The 19,931-nt window shown below is 40.2% G+C and overlaps 1 protein-coding gene across 1 annotated transcript in view; it reads left to right on the forward strand.

Moving 5' to 3' along the window:
• LOC115347521 (vesicle-associated membrane protein 2-like) overlaps positions 1-19,931 on the forward strand; it is a 53,582-nt gene that overhangs the window by 24,170 nt on the left and 9,481 nt on the right. The window contains exons 2-5 of the mRNA XM_030029006.2: positions 10,080-10,234; positions 12,154-12,268; positions 15,897-16,055; positions 17,980-18,031. Coding sequence (XP_029884866.1) covers positions 10,134-10,234; positions 12,154-12,268; positions 15,897-16,055; positions 17,980-18,031 — 427 coding nt within the window. The 5' untranslated portion in view covers positions 10,080-10,133. The remainder of the gene's footprint in view (positions 1-10,079; positions 10,235-12,153; positions 12,269-15,896; positions 16,056-17,979; positions 18,032-19,931) is intronic.

Here is a 19,931-nt window from a genome sequence, read left to right on the forward strand (position 1 = left end):
AATTCCCAATATTTAGTTGGGATAGCTGTAGAAAGTTATTTAGCTTTTTTATGGAAACAAACTGCATGAATAACATTTGTTTCTAAACTAAAGTATGTATCTGTATCCCAATCACAATAGCAGGAGGTAATACTTTGCCCTTCAAGGGATGTAACACAGATGGAAAGACTGAGAGAGCTTGAAGAGTAGCTTTGAGGGCAAGAAATGTTAGCTATGGGAATGCTTCAGTGATCTGACTTTTTCTTTGTTAATATAAACAGGACTTTACGGTTGATTGTAAATGGATTGCTTTGTCCCAAATATGATTCTCGCCAGTTTTTTCTTCTCGCTTGAATAACATATGGACAGTTCAAATTTTGATTAAGTCTTTGACTTTTAAAGCATAACAGGTTTAAATCTCAAACATTTCTCCTCAGTCCTAATTACTTTTTTATTTTCAAAAAAGGACATGAGGAACAAGTGATTACTTTTGAAGTATTGTAAAAATAATTAACTTCCAAGTTTCAGATGAATGCTAAGCAAAATAGCAATACTCACTCAGCAGACATGGAGGAGAGTGTTTCCATTTATCTAGAGAACCCCAAGGACCACTTATAATAATGCAACTCACAACAGATTTTCAGCAAAGTGTCTAAGCATTTTAACAAATAGCAAAAGGCAGTCTCTTGTGTGTAACAACTAAAAGATAGAACCAAGATAAACCGGTCTTTACTGAATTAGTAGAAGTTTATGGATTTATTTAGGGAAAAAAAAGCAAAATTGAAGTTCAGTTTCTGGACTGTAGCAATTTGCAAATGTACAGGTGTGCACAACATTGATTTAAATACCTCAACTAAATTAGAAAATCAGGTGCTGTATCTCAGCCTCAGCATTGATCCACAGAGTGTGTCTGTAAGCTTCTGAAATCATACTAGGCGTTCTGGAAATGTGATTTGAACATGGGTCTTTGTGTAAAGCAAAGGTGGTCATTAAAAAAAATAAAAAATCAGAGTTTTGAGAGAAAGACAGATGGTAAGATAAAGATGGGAGCATAGTCTAAGGGGAAACTACAAGGCTCTCAGTGATCTCATGAGGATGGGAAGTCCAAAGAATTTAGGAGAGATAGCTATGATGATACAGACAAATCTTATTTTACATGTTTAAAGTGCTTAAAACATGTTTCAGTATGGTTTATATAATTTTCTGTTAGGCAGTATTTAATGAATTCATATTCATTTGCCAGATGATTTATTTGGCAAAGTAGTCTTAAAGATCTTCCTTAAAAGTTCTTTAAAAGTCTGGTTTTGCTGTATTCAAGATGTTCTGGGGTTTTGTTTTTTTTTCATTCAATGAGAGTTTGAAATGAGAAGTTTTCTTTTATTGCTTTGGTATATTTGATTGGTTAAATGGAATCTAGTTTCAGTAATTGATGGATGTTGAAACTGGGGAGAAAATACATTGCATATGAATCATAACACCGTGGGAAGGTGGAGCACCTGTGATAAGGACATGGTCACTTGCAAATGGTAGCTACGTTTCATGGAAGCTTTTCAAGAACTGAACATGACATTTTGTGGGAAATAAGGATGAAAGTTTGGCTTTCTGTACAGATACTTCTGCTATTCCCTCTTAACATTTGCACATACTGTGTGACTGCTGTTTAAGTAATGAATAGGTGGGATAAAATGTTCACGGTAGTTCTCTTGGCCAAGTAGTTAGAAAAGATTTAAGCTTAATAAGCCTCCTGATAATTAAGCTTTAATATAAGTAAGGATGGTAATTACCCTATAAAGTTCAGTTGTGATGAAACTGCCACTGAATAGACGTACATAGCAAGGCTACAAGAACATTTCACTGCTGTTGGAAATGTGATTTTCTTTCAACTGTTTTGTTGTTGCTGGGGCTTTTTTCATTATCAAAAAAAAAAAAAAAAGGCATGTTAATAGTTGATTTCCTTCTAAAGTGCAATAAGAATGCTGGGAAGTAATTTACAGGCAAATGGAAAGCCCCCAAGCCTCCTAGGTTTTAATTTGTGTCTCTCAAAAGACAGGCACAGAAAACATCCTTGATCCAAAAAATATTACTTAAAAGCAGGGAAAGTATATCAATCTTACCTTTCCTTTGAGAGTCTTCCTTGCTCCTCTGTATCTTACTGAACTTTTAACTGACTGCAACCAGCAACAAATGACAGCAGTTTTGTCTGCACCAGTATGTGAGTCAGTGAGTAGGGGATGGCTGAGTCAAACTCTACTCTGATCCTTCCCTCCCACTCCCTGCCCAGCTGCTGCCTGTTTACTCCTTTGGATATAGCCCATGATACTGGAAGCCTACACAGAAAGTTAGAAATAGTGGATGCTCTTACTCCTCTGCACAAGAAACATAGGTGAAGTCTATCCATAACGTACCACGTTAGCATGAACTTCAAGTACATCGGCTCCTGTTCAGAAATAGGAGTTGGGACTTTGCTTAAAGCTGACCATTTCCAGTAAACTGTGTCCTTAGTGATTGCTCTGGAGGTTGAAAATAGAGATTTGTGAATCTGGAATATCTGGCGGACCAGGATGTTTAACATCATTGGCTTGTTCCAATGTACTCTGACTTAAGAGTCCTGAATTTTGGAAACATTTCTCTAGCAACGTATTTGGTATTTATATTTTTCCCCTATAGTTTCCAAGACAGCTTGTGTTTCTCCTTTTTCTTCCAATATGGAGAGGAAAATGACAGCAATGATACTGACTGCATTTTCAGTGTATTTATTGCTTTATTCTTGAGTTGTTTCAGACATATCTCACTAAGACACTGAGTGAAGCTTTGTTCTGTTAGGCTTCCTCTCTCCCCCAGCCTGGTATGCTTTGGCAATTTTCTGCTTTAATCCAGTGTTGCTTCAGTTTGCAATCAGTTTTCTCTTTCCCTAATTTCAGATCAGTAACTTAGCACAAGAAAAAGAAAGGCTTTTTGTTATCGAGGATTTGATTTCTCTGTTGAATCTGTTTTTGTTTGTGGGTTTTTGTTGTTTGTTTTTATGCCCAGTAAAAGCACTCTCCTATTTATAAACTAAAATTCCTTTAATAAAGTTTTCTAGGGAGAAAAGTGCAACTCTTCCTGTGATGATCAGTCTTTGCGTTATTCTTCCAGGTGTGTAAGGTAACTTCAGCGTGCAACACAGAGCTGTAGTAACTGGAGAAAGGCTGCTACCAATGCACCTTGCAAAGTCAAGAGCTCTCAGGGATGGAGTTTAAGACCACATCAACTCAAATGGGCTAGATTAAGATAAAAACATACGGGTCTGATGGAGGATGAGGGGTTTTTTTTTTCAACAAAATTCTAGTCTTTTTCATGATGGTATGTTCATTTACCTACACCTTTCAATCTATTTGAAATTGGCAACCCAGGCTGGGTGCTACATTTGATGTATATTCAACTAATTTTAAATAGTAACCGTCTTGTGACAAAATCAGATTACAGAACTGATCTTTGTGCCAGTTTTATTGCCCTTAGCCCACATCATAACACAGACACTCAAGGTTAACAGATTGAGGAAAGTAAATAAATAAATAAATAAATAAATAAGAGCTTGTATTCTTTCAGTTAATGACAAGAAATTACTTTAAGAACCTGAAACCTGCTAATTCTGAAATCTTTTAAGAAGTAATAGAAGGTACAGTCAATCCTACCTAGGAACTAGAGATAATACTTCCTTTTAAAAATTTCCTTTTAGTGCAATACAGTGTTTTGGTATTTTTTCTGTGTAGACATTGCACTGAAGATATTTTTTAGTTATTAACTATCATGAATATTTCACATGATGGATTTTCCACATGTTTTTACTAAACTGTAATTTCTATCCAAAAGCAGCCTGATGCAAATTAAGAATTTAAACAAACAAAATTTAGAAAACAATAAATTACATTTCTCTTTTTTCACAATAGAATGTTAATGTCAATATAAATATTAAGAGAATGTTTTTTATAATTGCTTACACCTGTATTTGCTTTCATTCTCTAATTAAAATAAACGTCATTTAGTATGAAGATTACGGTCAGTTTCAAATCAGCAATTAATGAGAATTAACCCTTTTCTAAGAAAAAAACCAAAACAATATGGGACTAAAATTGGCTAAAGTCACTGGTCAGTCTGAGGAAGTGACCTCAAAAGGAGATTATTTACTTTAGAGTCGTTTAGTTATTTCAGTTCTCTGTATTTAAGTGTATAGATTTGCAGTCCTTGTAGCTGTGAAAAAAAGATACGTAATTTGATCAGAGATTACCCAGACGTGTAGCTAGTCTAATGCAGAGGTCTGTTGGGGCAAAGTCCCCTGCTGATCTGAGCAGGGCAGTGGAGATTCCCTGCTCCAGTGTGCCTTACGGACAGTAGGCGAGCAGAGGTCCCGCGTGCCGCAAGGGTGCAGTGGGGCTGCCCCACAAGCTAACCAGCTCCATTGGGTGCGCAGTAATATGGGGCTCTTCCTTCTCTCTTGCAGGTATTCCCAGAGACCTGATTTGCTGCTCTGCCTCTCTGGGAGGAGATGGGGAACCCTCACCACTGCCACTGCTTTTGGAGAAGCAAGTGCTGTGGTGTAAAAATTAAAACCTGTATCACAGTGTGTTAGAGCCCAGATTTGGGTAGTCTAGTCTGGGTCAACACAATTCTTAACCGCATTTTAAGTAGCAGACTGAGCTCTTTTAAGTGGATCAGATAGGTCACAGGTTATAATGGTCACTGTCTACTTGGTTGTCTGCTTCATTAGTTCCATACATTTTTGTTAAACCTTGATTTTGTCTAGTTAAATGTGAAGATGAGGCTGGTCAACTGGCATGACATGGTAGAATTAGTTTGTATGTGCAGGTACTTTTTTGGAGAGGTGATCACTTAACACTAGCATATGTTAGGCGGTTGGCTTCTATAGTGTAGTTCTGAGTTTTTAATTTGTGAACATAAAATGCGTACACTAACGCCCTGAGTCATCTAACCCTTAATCATCCTTTAGGCAAATCCATCGACTACTCTGCAAAGCGTGGTCAGTGGTTAACACAACACATGAATCAATATCCCTGCATTGTGTTGACTTTATCTTAAGCCACAGCCTTTGCAAAGGTGACAGCAAGGGGCAAGAAGGATCTAAAAAAATCTGTAGTGCTGATATTTCAGAAAAGGAGTCTTGCCTTGTGTTACTTTTCTGACTAACAGAAACCCCGCCTGAGTCACCGCAACTGGTTGTTGTGAAGACTACAAATTAGAGAAATTATGGAAATAATGCAACTCTTTCTGGCAAATTCTTATGTTTGTCACAAAAATAATTTGGCTGAACTAATTGGCTTGATTTAGAATTCAGGTGCTTTGGGCCTTGTAAGTAATACTCATTTGGCTTGAATAGAAGATACTGGAGAAGATAAATTAGTCAGTCATTACTGGCATAACAAATGATCATCAAATTAAAGATGATGTCTTAAAGTTCCTCTATTTTTCCTCTGAGTGCATATTTAGCACACCAGATGGTCAATGCAGTCATAATAAACTGGTGGGAATATTTAATTAATGTGTTCCCAGGACATTAAATGTAGGGTATTATTCTTTGGCTGATGATCAGGGTAAATATTTTGTAATAAGGGAGAGTCCTTGTAGAATATTACTGGTAGTACATGAAAATCACATTTGGGAACAGAAATGTGTTCAAAGCATAACTTCTTCACAAAATTAAGACAACTCAAATGCTAATTCCTTTTATAGGTGTTTGGTTTTTTTCTACCACCAATTCACTATTACTCTTTACTACCCAATTATTACAAATAGCATGAGAAATTGTTTTAAAATTGGTAGTCATAGAATGGAATGAGTCTAAGTTAAAGTCTGTAGCCATTTAATTGGCAATAGTCACATTTTTACTGAATACTGAAGGGCTCAGATGGAACACTGGAAAGCACAGTTAAGAACAGCTTCTCTGTTAAAGCAGTGATGGTTCCCTGGTAGTGAAGGAAGCCTGTTTTGCTCTTGTTGGGAGTTAATTCTGCTCCCTCTGTGAAATCTCAGGGGACTGAAAACATCTTTCCATAGTCTGAAAATCCCTCCACCCCCAAGTATGCAAATGTCTACTAGCCCAGCAGTGATACTCCCCTGTCAATATCCTTATTATCTTTTCACCCTAACCAGTTTTATAATACCATTACTTTCTTTACTCCCATAGAGCAGCTTTTTTTTTTTTTTCCCCTCTGAAAGGGATATTAGTAGGATGAAAACAAGGATAAACTTAGCCCATTAAAATAGGCTAGTTAATAACTGGAGAGGGGAAGATCAGCTAGAAATCTGGAATACATACTATTAGTGGGCAACTGAATTGAAAATTACCTTACTGCGTGCATGTATCTTGGAACTGGGTAGGTCATGCTCTCTAGCCAGGGTTTTCTTTTGAAGAGTCCTCTCACCTTACAGGCAGAGAACATCATTATCTACTTGTAAGAAGGCTGAGAAGCTAATTCTGAAGGACACTTAATTTTACGGGGGCATTAGAAGTAAGTCGTCTTTTCTCTGAACCTCTCCTGACAGAATTAGTGTGTGGTTTTGAAAGAGTAACAGGACCTGCCATTTGACACTATCCCATTTCACTATGGGAAAAGCAAAAATTTGGATAGGAGGTGTTGGGGTGAATAGTTAATGTCTCTTGATTTCTAGACACACACATCTATATATTCCCAAACAGAAACATAATTGTCCACACAGAGCTGTGTTAGGCCTGTACTATTGTTAAGTTTGTACAGTTAAGCACACAAATCTGGAAGGCTCAGAACTTTAAGGAGTTTAGATATCCAAGGTACCAATTTCTTTGAGAGATGGCATGTAAATAGGATAGCACCAAATTTTAGTCTGCCCTCTTTGGTTAGACTGGATTTTGTTAGGACTGTGTCAAACTGCATGTAGCCAAACTGATTGTTAAGAAAGCTTTTGTGCCAGTGTTAGCTAAACTGACCTACTGCAGAAATAAAATCCTATGTAGTAGTATCCGATTAACAGAAAACTGGGAACTAGCAAATCCCTCTAGACAGCAGAAGACTTTAAGTATTATCAGTAAAAGACCCCTTTGCAAATTAGCAGTGGAAAAATTGTTTTAGCTATTACTGCATAGGAATAAACAAATCAAGTTCAAAACTAACAGCAAACCCCCAGGGCTATAGAGCTCCTTTATTTCCTTAGACATCCTCCCTGCCTCAAAGCTTTCAGATGCATCTAAATTCACAGATGAACACTCTCAGCACCAGGGACAATGTGAGAGTGGTTTGTTTCTACAGTTACTGTTAGGTCCAGGATCTTCACTGACATCCATAGTCAATAAAATAGTGTATGAATTTGCATTTGTAGCTAATTTTAATAATTGTTTTAGAGTTAAATCTCAAGAGTACAGAGATATGGAAGTGTTCTGATTTATTTTACAATTAAATAAAGGTGAGTTTTGTGTTTTGTTTTGTTTCGTTTTTAAATGGCTTTGGAACCACAGACTGTCAAACCCCACTTAAGCAGTGAAGCCCAAATGGGTAGATGCCTTTTGAAGGGGTCCAAATGGAAGAACAGTGCCTTAAATATACCTAAGTTTGGTTACAACAGTAAATATTTACTACATAAATATGGTAACTGGACAGTAAAACTATAAAGAGGAAGAGAGGCAGTGCAATTTTGTGTTTTATTTGAACAACAGGGAAAGGGTTTGAGGAAAGAGGAAACTGGGATTCATAGAAAATTGCCTCCTTCATTTCAGTTTTTATAGGGATCATTAGTCAAATCTGCTGCATTGATGCACTTTCACTGCCCCCTCTCCTGAGCTTTGCCAGCTGATACCAGCTAAAGCTGTCTGATGTAATTCACACTTTCCTCGTGCTGTAACCTTTAACTGTGTGTTTCTCACTATTTAAGTCTGAGGGGTAGAAAATAACTCCTGCTATTAGAAATGGGTTGTGAGCTTTCATTTGGAGGCAGTAGCTGAAGAAGAGGGGAGCAGAAGGATGGCACGGAAGAGGCCTGCGCTGCTTTGCCACAGGCTTTCTGTGCCACTGAGCAAGTCGCTTAATCTCCCTGTACCTGTTTCCCAGCCATATGCAGGGATAATAGCTTTTCCTTAGCTTATTGCAGTGTTGTTAGGATAAAGACTTTGAAGGGATTAGGTCCTATAGCTGGAGGCTTTAAAAAGCACTTTGGATGGTTAAAACAAGTTGCTGAAAGCAGCTATTGAGGTCCTAATGTAAACTGTAACAAAGTCACAGTGGTGGCCTGGCATCCTCCTGGTATTCGCATTGTGCATCTCCCTTCCCTAACCTGACTAACACAAAGAAATTTCTCCTACGTAGCTCACACGTGTGAACAAAAATGGAAGTATGTGTCAGGCAGCTTCCCAAAACGTTAGGTACACAGTCATCTTTAATGTTCTTTCATGTGCTGAAATGGAAAACAGTAACACTGGATATCTCCAATTCTCTCTTAATTAGAGTTGCAGCTCCCTTTAACCATTAGAGCTAAGTAGTAAATTGCTTCCAAAATATTGAGGTGAGATGAGAAATCTCTCTGTCATGATTTTGACCTACCAGTTTCAGGCCCAGCAAGTAACCGGAAGAACTGGGGATGCCTGAATCAGCTGAGCATTTCACTAAATCACTGGGAGAGTCCCCAAATGTTTCTTCCTAGGTGGCTGCATGCATACACAGATCCAGCACCTGCTTTCAGTCAGTCAGATTGCTCACGTGCTAACTGCATCTGGCATGGTGGGGAGCGAGGATGAAACTACTGTAATATAAAGCATGACCAAGGTACCAAGGGTCTAAGCATGTGGTACAGTTGTCCTGAAGTAAGTGTACTTGTCACTCTCCCAGAATGTACCCCAGTGCTCTGTGCAAAGTGGTTGCCGTTTAAGAATATTTGCTAGGGATTTATACCTTTTTTTCACCAACAGTAACAGAGCTTTGTTCCCCCTTCAAAATTAATTTGACCTGTTCTTGGGAGTGAAGATTCTCAGCATCAAGGGTAACTTTTTCCTTTTCCTAAAAAAAGAAAATAGTACACAAGTCTGATGGCTAGGGGCCCAATGACAGAGCTTTCGTATGGATTTTGCGTTCTTTTGTAGCTCCCAAAAATCATGCCAGGCCATGGGAAATTGGACTTTAAGGGTGTGATGCTCTATATATTTCAAAAGAAAGCCTCTGTAACATAGTGCTAATGTTTTGCATAAATTTCTTAGGATAATGCTTCTGAGAAATTATAAGCTGGTATGATACAGTACAGAGGCAATAATAGAGTAATTATGTAAATGCAGGTTGGACTTTCATTCTAGCATTTTTGCACTAAAATATCACAGAGAATATTGGTGCTTTCCAGTGGTGTAGGCCTTCAATCCCCTTCTTTACTAGAAAACTTAGGTTCAAAGACAAACTCTTAACGGACGCCTCATGGGACTGGAGCCACATTAGCTCACAGAGGTACTGCCTTCTGCTGCTGCCTGGCCAGGATGCTTTCTGCAGAGCTCAGACACTGGTAGGGTTGAGCCAGGAGCATGGAGACACCTCTGTCCTGTTCTGAACTACCTTGGGAGGCCAGGAGGAGGAGAGGTGATGCAGGTATCTTTGTGCTTGTTTTGTCTATTTTGGATATTACATGCTGCCTAATGACAAGAGAGGGCTCGTGCCTTGTTAACCTGCAGGAGCTGCTGGTGGCCTTAAAGCCGCGTGCTTAAGGACTGACTTCGTAGAGCCTGTGTAGGAACCTGTGCTGTGCCTTCTGTAGCAGGTGCTGCACCTCTTCTGGTGAGCGCTCTGCTGCTGGCGGCAGCGCAGGGCTCTGACCCGCGAGGCCGTGAGTGAGGCAGCTGCTGTTGCTGTGTAAGGAGAGCACGGCTCCAGAGACAAAAGGTTTGGACACAGTAGCTCTGCACTGCAGGCAGCACCCAGCTCTGGTTGCTCTTGTATTAGATTTTATGTAATTAATTAAGGTAGGTATGTTAATTACAAGCTTGCTGTACCTTAGCATAAAGATTGCCATCTCTCTTTGGTAGTTACAGTAACTCCTGCTGGATGGTCAGGGCAGCTGTAAAAATACCCGTTCTTCCCAGCCATTCCTCCCTTACACAGGAAGCAGAGAAGCCCCAGGAAATACAGTTGAAACCAAATTAGACGGCAGCAAGGATGCTGGAAGAGAGCAAATTGGGAAGTGTCTACTGTACGCCAAATCATTTTAAGGACAGCTTGAGACGTGCAAAAAAGATGAAAATTACTGGGCAGAAAAGGTATATGGCAGAGCACTGAACTTGTGAGTTATCACGTAGCTTTGACCAAGTCCACCACTGTACTTTTAAGCTATGCTTACTAGCAAAAATACATAGCCAGGAAAAACACTTCTTACACACTTCGTTTCTGTAGCTCTGGGTTGCTAACAGTACATAGCTCAAGAGGGCAGCTCTGTTAAGGTTTGCAGTAGGGAACAGTGTGTCACCATGTTTCCATCGAAAAAATTCTGCTTGTGTTGATTGGAAAAAAGCCTGTTTACTTGACTGCAAAGAAATTTTACAATTTCAATTTTAGCTCTTGTTGTTGTATAAGGAACTCGCTTTGAAGTTGTTAATGGTCCAGGGAGATCTTGTTTTGTGTTGAGTCTGATATACATTATAGTCAGATTTTGATCCTTTGTGACAACAGCATAAACTCAGAATAAACCCTGTTGGGATCCTGGCCTATGGCCCTTCAATGGAGTAATTCCGTTGCAGGTGGCAGCAGCATCTGGTCTTTTATGTTTTTAATAGTGGCTGTGAGGTCCTCAAAGGATGACCAATTTGTCTGTGGCTCAAGTTCTTTTCTTTCAACTAAAGCTTGATAATGACGTTCTCACCCACAGTTAAAAACCAAGAAGTGTAAGATACAGCAGTGCTGTGGTTCTGCAAACAGCTGCTCCATCACTGGGACTCTGTGAGAGTCAGCGTTATCTGTAGGGATCTCAGCCCACAGGCAATACTGTCAAACTGAATTTTGCAGCTTAAGGTGCCTTTGGGAAACTAACTTTAGTGGCCCTAGGCGCGTTGACATTGTATTAATGAGGCTATAATTCCAGCAGCATTAATGAGACCTCAGGATGTAAAAGGGAATGATTCACAGAAAAACACTGTGTTCTCTCATTCTGTCCCTGTGGGAAGGCATTGGCAATGCATGAGTGGGATTTGTGGTATTTTTCAGTTCATATGCTTAGGGATTTCCTCTGCAGCTTCAGGAAGGGCTTTATTTCACTGCAGGAAGAAGTGACAGGGGTCCCTTGAAAGGAAAGGTAAGGTTTCACAGGTTAAAGTGTGGGTGTGAAGAACGACTGGCTAAGGTTGAGGGACTTTGTTCAAGCTGGCAGGGTAACTTTTCTGCACAAGCTCGTGGACTGAGACAGATGGATCTCATGTTGGATTTTAAGGGACTTTTGTTTTGTCTTACAGCAAGCTGGGGAAAGCCAGTGCTGATGCTTAAGAAAAGAGCTGATGCGCAGGAGATCAGGGCTCTGTTCACAGCATTGCTGCAAATATTCATTCAGGGTCTGTGGCAGATGTTCCAGCCTGGCCAGCTGCTCTGGTGGGACATTTGGTGACCACCGTTGGGGTGGTTAAACATTGCTGAATGCCTGAGATGACTAACCCCATGCTATGTGCAATTCTTACCCCCACTTCCTCCTCCATTTCTTTCTCCTCTCCTTTTGTTTATCTTTACTTGGTTAGCTTCCAGCCAAACACCGAGGAGCAGGGGAGAATGTCACTCAGCACACTGAGGAGGAAGGCAGGGTCGCAGCCCTGGCTCCTTTGGCATCAACACAAAATACCCGGAGTGGAGTCTGTTTCCTTAGTGGGACGTAAGCTCTGCCCTGCTAGTCAGGCCTGTGATCAGTTTGGCCATTGGCCTAACTTAGGATAGATAATCTGAATTGTTTGCTGTTTAAAAAGACAGAAAGGGAGGGGAAGAGTTTGCTATGGTCCTATCAAGAAAGAGTGTGAAAACTAATTACAGCATGGGAGGGAATGGGACACTAGGGTTGTAATCCAGGAATGGAAAATGTGGGCTGTGAGACAATGGAAAACTCCTTTTAAGAGATAGGTACTTTTGACTTGCTCCAGAAAAGGGGTAGTGAGCAAGCGAAGATGGTTTCAGTCACTTTTTATGTTCTCTGGTTTTGATCTAGGTCTGCTCCAGCTCCTACCCAAGGTCCCACCAGTGCTGGGGCTGCAGGGCTACCTCCTGCTACCAATGTGTCAAGCAACAAACGGCTGCAGCAGACACAAGCCCGGGTGGATGAGGTAAGTGGCTCCAGGTGATTTGTTGCTCACCACGAGGGTGCTGATGTGGTGGGGTTTGTTTTTTCTGTAAGATGGTTTCCTCCCTAGTGATTCAGCAACTCCTGCTTATCTGAAGGCAGTGGACCTAGGTGTCACAGGGGAGAATGAGAGAGAGAAGAGTGGTTCAGATTGCTTAAAAAATCACCTCCAGAACTGCACCACCACATTAGGAATTGAAGTTTATCAAAGGATTGCATTTATGAGGAAGCAGAGAATACAAGAGAGATTCTGAGTATGAACATCCTTGTACCAGTAACACTTCGGCAGAATAAACGTGGGCATTGGTGCCAATTCAGGAATTCATCCCAGTCAGTCAGGTTAGGAGGAAATGTCATAGTGGAACCAGCTCTTTGAACGTGATCCTGCATTCCTAAAGGTTAGATGCTAATCTCACAGGCTGTTTCACAGGGGCAAACCATCAGCTTCTCATAGATAGATTCAAGCCATGAGTTTTGTACAGCTCAGGGCTGTGTTCATTAGCCACAGCTCTATTGATTAATCATCACAATTTATCCCCAAAGAAAGGCACTCACACATAACATGTGTGAGTCATAACAGCATCTTCAACAAATTCCCACTCCTTCTGTTGGTCTTGGGGGACCACGTGCCTGTTCCAGCTTGGATCCTTAAATTCCTGTAGCATACGGACTACGCCACCACCTTGGCTGTAATGCCAGTGTCCATGTAACTGGGGTGTTAATGGCAGTAAGCGAGCATACCACCACTTATGGGTGTAGGCCCTGAGTATAGCAGCAGTACAGTAGCAGCTGTAGCATCCTTGCACACCTGCTGTGCAGATTTGTGTGCTGTGTACTAAGTATAGAGTTTTGCTAAACCCCTACAAAGACTTAAGTAACTAGTTGCCTACTGTCTGTGAGGAAGTGGCCAGGGCTTGTGTGATTCTTTAATGCCAATTCAATAAAATACACGTTAGAAAATAGCTATTTACATGCATAAAGGCCTCTATTTTCAAAAGCTCCAGGTATGCTTTAAAAATAGTAGACAAGACCTCACAACATCCAACTCAAATGCATTTCTTAAGATGAGTTAAATACACCTGTCAAATTGAGCTTTGTCTTTTTGAGAACTTTTTCTTTGCTGAAGATCTGAAACAGGGTCTTTCTGGCCTCCCCATTGCTAATACTCAGAGCTGATCACAAGAACATCCTCTGGCTGCAGAAATGTCTGCAGAAATTTCAAGGCTGGCTTCTCTCATTATCACCAATTTTCACATCATGCTAACTTCATTGACGTTAGTGGAGTGTGTCTTGCAGTGGGGAAAGGAATATTACATTTCAGCTTTTGTCTTGGTCAGAACAATGAAACGAACTTCTTGTCCTGAACATATTATATCATGATGGTGCTGTAATTGTTTATGTGAGCTACAGCAAAAGTAATTGTCCCTAGAACATAAAAAAAAAATTGCTAGTTATTGTCTAAAAATGAGTGATGCAGGTCAGAAACATAGGGCTCTTCAAGCAGATCAATGGAGATGGCTCCAGTGAGGCTAGTGAACCCCCGCTTTGTGTTTAAGATACTCTGTATTCTGAGACTTTTGACTCAAGCCCATGCAAGTTTGTCTTCTTGTGAAGCATGATGGCGTAATTTTGGCAGGAATTCTTACCTAGTATGAGTAGCTCTGGGATTTGAGGATTATGCAGGTGGTAAACAGGATCCAAATTTTTTTCGCCTCCCATTTGGGAGGGAGGCTGAGGCTGGTATGGGTTTTGAGTGGCTAGCACATGGTCAGCAGATCCTTGTTTAATAGGGAAATCACAGTACGAGAATAGACAAGGGAGGAAAATGCCACTGGGCTTTCAGTACTCTGAAGTCACCAGGGTGAAACTGGCTTATAGCACCTAAGGAGCTGATCTGTTAAGCATTGCTTTGACCTTCTTCCCAGATCCTTCCTGGTTGGTTTTTTTTCATGTCTTGTGGGAAAGTAATCTGTAGGTGGCACCAAACACCACAGCACAGCATTACACTCCTCTGGCTCTTCTGCCCCAAGTGCTGTTCTGCACAGCACTTCAGACCCAAACCCGAAACTCAGCAACGCGATCACGACTTTGCTCAAGAGAAAATTTTTGGTCTTAGCAAAATGACTGACATTCTTAATGCTATATCAATGCTGATATAGTGTTTCAGCTATATGCGTGTTGGGTTTCCCCCTCTGATTTCTCTAGGCATCCTAGAGCTTATTTTCCAAGGCCCAGATCTTGATTTTAGTCTAGACAAATGTTTCTTTATTTGACAAAAATGCAGTCTCATCTGGACAAGTGTTCACTGCAGTCAGGTTAAATTCAATAAATAGTTCTGGGCCAAAAAAAAGAGAGAATGCATAGGAAATGTTACAGTATTTTGTTTCAGCTTTTTCAAATAGTTTAAAATTTTCACTAAGAAACATTGTACCAAGACAAAATTCAGCTAAATACTAGCTGAGAAATGAAAACAAGATTTTTTTTTATTTGATATGAACTTAAATGCTTGGAAGGTTTTGGTTTGAAAAAGCAAGTAAGAAAATTTGGTTTGAACAAAACATTTGATTTTGTTTTAGGTTTGGTAGACAAGTGGAACTAATGTTTCGAGTTTTGGAACAGCATTTAACCCTATGCCAGTCCTTTCAAAGACTCTTTCACTACCAGTTTCATCTCACTGTATTTAAATAATGTATTTTTTTAATAACTCTGGGTTTTTGCAGGTAATAGTTAAATTATATTAAATACAAACAACATGGCCTTCCTTATTACAGAGTATGAGAAGTAACAGACCAGCAACCATATTCACTGCTAGAATAAGTGGACACAACTTTACTGAGATTGGTATACTGTCTAACATTTATATTACTGATGAATTTGTATAGAATTTCTATTTAGAGTTATTGGCTTGCTAGAAGAGGATTTTCGTCTAACTCAGTGTATAAAATATATACATGAAAGGGCCTTATCAATTGTGTACTGGGTGGGCACAATTTTTTCGCTGAGGCTGTGCAAAGAAGTGGCATGAGCTCCCTGATATACTTCAGGCTGAATTTTCTCAGGTAAAATTTTCTCCTCCTCCACTTTCAAGGAGGACTTCAAATTATGGCTGGGAAGTCATCTTGTCCAAGAAACATCTGCAGAATGAGTAAATTCATTGGTCAGGAAATGCATACAGTTCCCTTTAGAGTGGATTTTATCTAGCCAATTTCTCTAGTTCAGGTAAGGAAGTTAAATTAAATGTGTAAGGAAAACAATGGCTTGGTCTTAGCAATGACTGGACAAATGTCAGCCAAAATGTAGTATAGAGGTACTGGTGTCCATCAGGTTTTTGTATCTGTAGCAAAGTAGCTAGTTGTAGGCTAAAAGAAATGAAAAGCTTTAATGAAACTACTTACGCTATTTCATAATGTCCCTTTATTTTTTACCTTTAAGGGCATCTGAGCACAGTATAGCTATGTTCATCGGTATTCTCACTGTGTCTGTTTCCATAGGCATGGCTTTCGAAGCACTGTCCAGGTAATTGCCATCACATACCATAATGGCAAATGGCTGGTTTCAGTATGGTATGTGATATTCCAGAGTGTGAACATATGGGTGACCTTCATTTGCAGGTGGTAGACATCATGAGAATGAATGTGGACAAGGTGCTAGAAAGAGACCAGAAGCTATCAGAGCTTGACAATCGGGCAGATGCATTGCAAGCAGGTGCCTCACAGTTTGAAACCAGTGCAGCCAAACTGAAGAGAAAATACTGGTGGAAAAATTGCAAGGTAAGGAATATAAATTCTTGTTAAGAATCACTTCATAGCAGACATTACTTTCACTTGCATTTAATGGGACTTTGCTTGCAGGATGGCATCTCTAAGTGGTCTCAAGGGGAGAAAGAGATGCCTTGCCCTCTACGCTCAAGGATAATAAGTCAGGCAACTTTGATCTTTACCAGAACCTATTCTTTAGATAATTTCTGCAGTATATAAAATGTAGATACAAATTATGATGCTTCAGTCAGTGCCTGCAGATAGGGATGGGAGAGCATTCCATGTTAATTCATGTCAGTTGCCTGTGTGAACCGCAAAACCTAAACAGGTGTAGTGAATTCTAGTAGTGGGAGAAAAGAAGTTTTTTCCTTGTGGGAGATCATCAGCCTCTTGATCTTGCTTTAGGATGGTAAACTACCAAAAAAATACTTGGTTCCACAAACCACTATGAGAAGTGAGGAAATGACAGTCTTTTTTAAAGAGGGGCAGATTAAGGTAGAGGAGGACTTTAATCAACCAGCTCTTCCTCTGCTGTCTTCAAAGTCTCATCCTTTCCCATGAGCAGAGGGAACCTCACTCTCCTTTGCTTTTTCAGATCTCTTCCAGGATTTGTGTTTTCTGGACCCAGAAACTTCAGCTCCTTTTATTCATATAAGACCCTATATCCTTGCTTCTTTCTACTCATGCACCACCATGAACACTATGCCAAAAGTTCAGCTTCATTTCCATTTCTCTTCAATACCATCTTTGCTGCTGACCATTCATGTCCACCCAAATAAAACCACCTGTTCCCAAAGGAGAATCCGACATGTATCTCTCACCAGTCTGTTGCCTGCTTTTTCTCTTCAGTCCACAGTGCTATGAAATGTAAAGCAAGGCAAAATATTCTGGCAAAACTACACGTACAACACTCCAGAAATAAGTGGATCTATGTTAGAAATTGAACTGAGCAGTTCCTCTGGGCCTCTTCTAGCTGTTGCCCTGTTGCTTTGCCTGACAGTGCAGGAAACAGGGCTTTTGGAAGCTCTAGACACAGATTTTTAGTTAGGTTCATCCATGCTGACTGCAGTCACCACAATGACCTACACTACACTAGACCTTCAAACCTACCCTCATTCTCCTTTCCTCATTGTCGCTTCCTGCTTTACCCTGACAAACAGAATCCCCCTGTCCTTTCTCTGGCTCCCAGACTCTGGAAGGAGGCGGGAAAATAAATAAATCTCCTGCAAGCCAATGGCTGGCTCTGTCCTCCAGACATATGTTGGGAGGAATGAAGCCCTTGATTTGACATGTCCGTGCTTGTTGGTTTTCAGTCTTTCCATTTTCACTAGGCTACTGATGGGAATTGGACTGCAGCATCTCTGGTGACCTCATTAGCGTTCAGCAAGTCGCATGTGGGGGCCTCTACCCCACACAACTCAGTGCTGGTATGGTCTGTGCACAGCTGGCTCTGATGTATCTGTTCCTGTGCGAACAGACTTCAACTTTGCAATGAGCTATTTCCTAGCTAACACACTGGGAACCCTGCTGGCTAGCATGGTCTACCTCTCTCAACAGCACAAGTACACAAAGCCAGCACAAATAGCTGCTAGGCATTAGGCACCTCCAGCTGACTCTTCCCTGACTATGGGAATGTGATGAAAAGTGATCAAGTTACTCTGGTTAAAGTGGTACATGGCAATGTGTGAATCCAGCCACTTAAATCACCTCTGGAGTTGTTTTACTTCAGAAGAGGCTATGTTCATTGCTAGTGGTCAGCTGTTCCTAATATTGACGCTAAAATTTGGGGCCTTAACAACTCTGTTGCAGTGAGTCTGCACAAATTAAAAGTGCAGGGAATGAGCCATTAAGTAAAAGCAAAAAACCTGAGGGGTTAATGTCTTTCATGTGAAAACCTGACTTTCTCTTTTTTTTTCTCATAACTTTCTTTTTATAGATGATGATCATCCTTGGTGTAGTATGCGCAGTCATTCTCATTATAATTATAAGTGAGTAATTAATTTTCTCTTTCATTTATGATCTTGATAGTTCTGTGACTTACGAAGTGCTGATATATTAACAAACAAATGAAAATGGATATAAAATTATTTAAACTGATTAATTTGTGAAATTCCCCTTCTAGTGTCATGCTGTTATAGTGAGAATTACTGCAAACTCTCCGGACACTTATGTAGGTAGAATTTGTTGACATTTTAATGTATCTTACATTAGCATGTTGCATAACTTTCCCTAGGATTAAAGATTCTCCCTTTTCATGTTTATAGAATTTTTTGTGCAGTCTCAGATACCTTCCTTTCATTATAACCAGTGCCACAGTCCTGGTGTTTTCTAGTGAGAACAGTAATGCTTGAATTACCTCAAGCCTATAAAAAGAGGGTGAAGGTCCACAGGCAAACAGGCATCTGATGCGTTTTTTAAAAGCATGCAGGTGCCTAGTTCCCACCAAATCAGCTGGAATTTGAGATGTTGGTGCTTCTGAAAATCCTTTTACATCTTGAATACCTGAATATTGTTAAAACATTGGCCAAAGTCTTAATGATTTTTTGTCTTGAAAGATCATCTCATTCCACACATTTGTTACAGGAGAGATAGCATATCAATGAATAATAGGAGTCATGCTGGTTGGGAGCCAGGGATCTTGTAATGACAGGAACTGAACATTTTATTTATGTAACCCCTGTGTTAGCAACAGCCGTTATGTGACATAACTGTAACATGGCATTAACTCCTAAAAGGGAGATTTCTTGAGTTAGACAATCCAGGTAGTAACCCAGAAGAGATTCACCAGGAGGCTAGACTGTGGATGTGAATTAATTCCTAGCTCTCAAATTACATGCCTCGTATTCTGCATGTTTCCATTTTCCTCTGTTGCTTCTGCAAAGAAGGCTTACAGAATCACCTGTAAACATGACTAAATGGATTGAGATACATGTGGCAGTTTATTAGTCTTATCAATGCTGGCACCAGAGTGACCCAGAATAATTCTAGCGTTTCATAACACTGATACAGCAAGAAAGGGAAATGGCTAGATATTAATTAACTATATTAACTGGGTACTCAAGGCAACTGGCTTCAAGGGAAAGGTGGGCCTTTGTTCCGCAGTCTAGTGCAGCAACCTGGGAAGGCAGATGTGCAGCCATTGAATTGATTGCTGTGTATATATGCATCATTGATCATTATGTGTATCTTAACAAGAAAGTAAAAAGCAGACAAGATAGCTCATAATTTCTCCTTAGAAGTTGAGGCTGAAATTATATATAAGTAATAATATTTATATATAAGTAATAACATTGTTTCCCTCCTGGTTTTAAATGTTGGATGTCTGTCCTGGTAGGTTTAGAAATGGACATAGCAGGTTTGACATGGCTTGGGTTGGGTTTAGGCTATTTAATCACAAACTTGAGTGTCACATCATCAAACCCAGGTTATGGCTTACCATAGTGAGATCTAGTGCAAGTCTAGTGAGTTTTAAATGTACTTAAGCTCTGGATCTTAAATTATTTTTTCAGTCTATGTGATCCTTCTGTAATAGTGCCTAAAGGTTGCAGCTTCAGGAAAGACCCTCTGTATTGAACTCAATGATGTATTTACTTACAGTAGCTCTCAAGTACGTGTTTAAATACTCTTGACATCAAGCATCCAAGTGCTGTCACAGACAAGGCCTGCCTGACTTCTCCAGTCACTGATTTGAATGGGAACAAGATCATACCCTCCATGCAGGGCTGGCTATAGATGCAGATAAATTGGGCAGTTCCTCACAGCAACAAGTTACCATGGGTGGTGAAATGGCCCAAGCCAGGCTCCCTACCGTCACGGTAGTGGGGCCCTGCAAAAGCAGGCTGGGTCCCTGCTGAAGGAACAGTTATAACATGTGGGACTGCAGGTGTT

The sequence above is a fragment of the Aquila chrysaetos genome, chromosome 10, assembly GCF_900496995.4.
Source record: "Aquila chrysaetos chrysaetos chromosome 10, bAquChr1.4, whole genome shotgun sequence".
NCBI classification, from domain to species: domain Eukaryota; kingdom Metazoa; phylum Chordata; class Aves; order Accipitriformes; family Accipitridae; genus Aquila; species Aquila chrysaetos.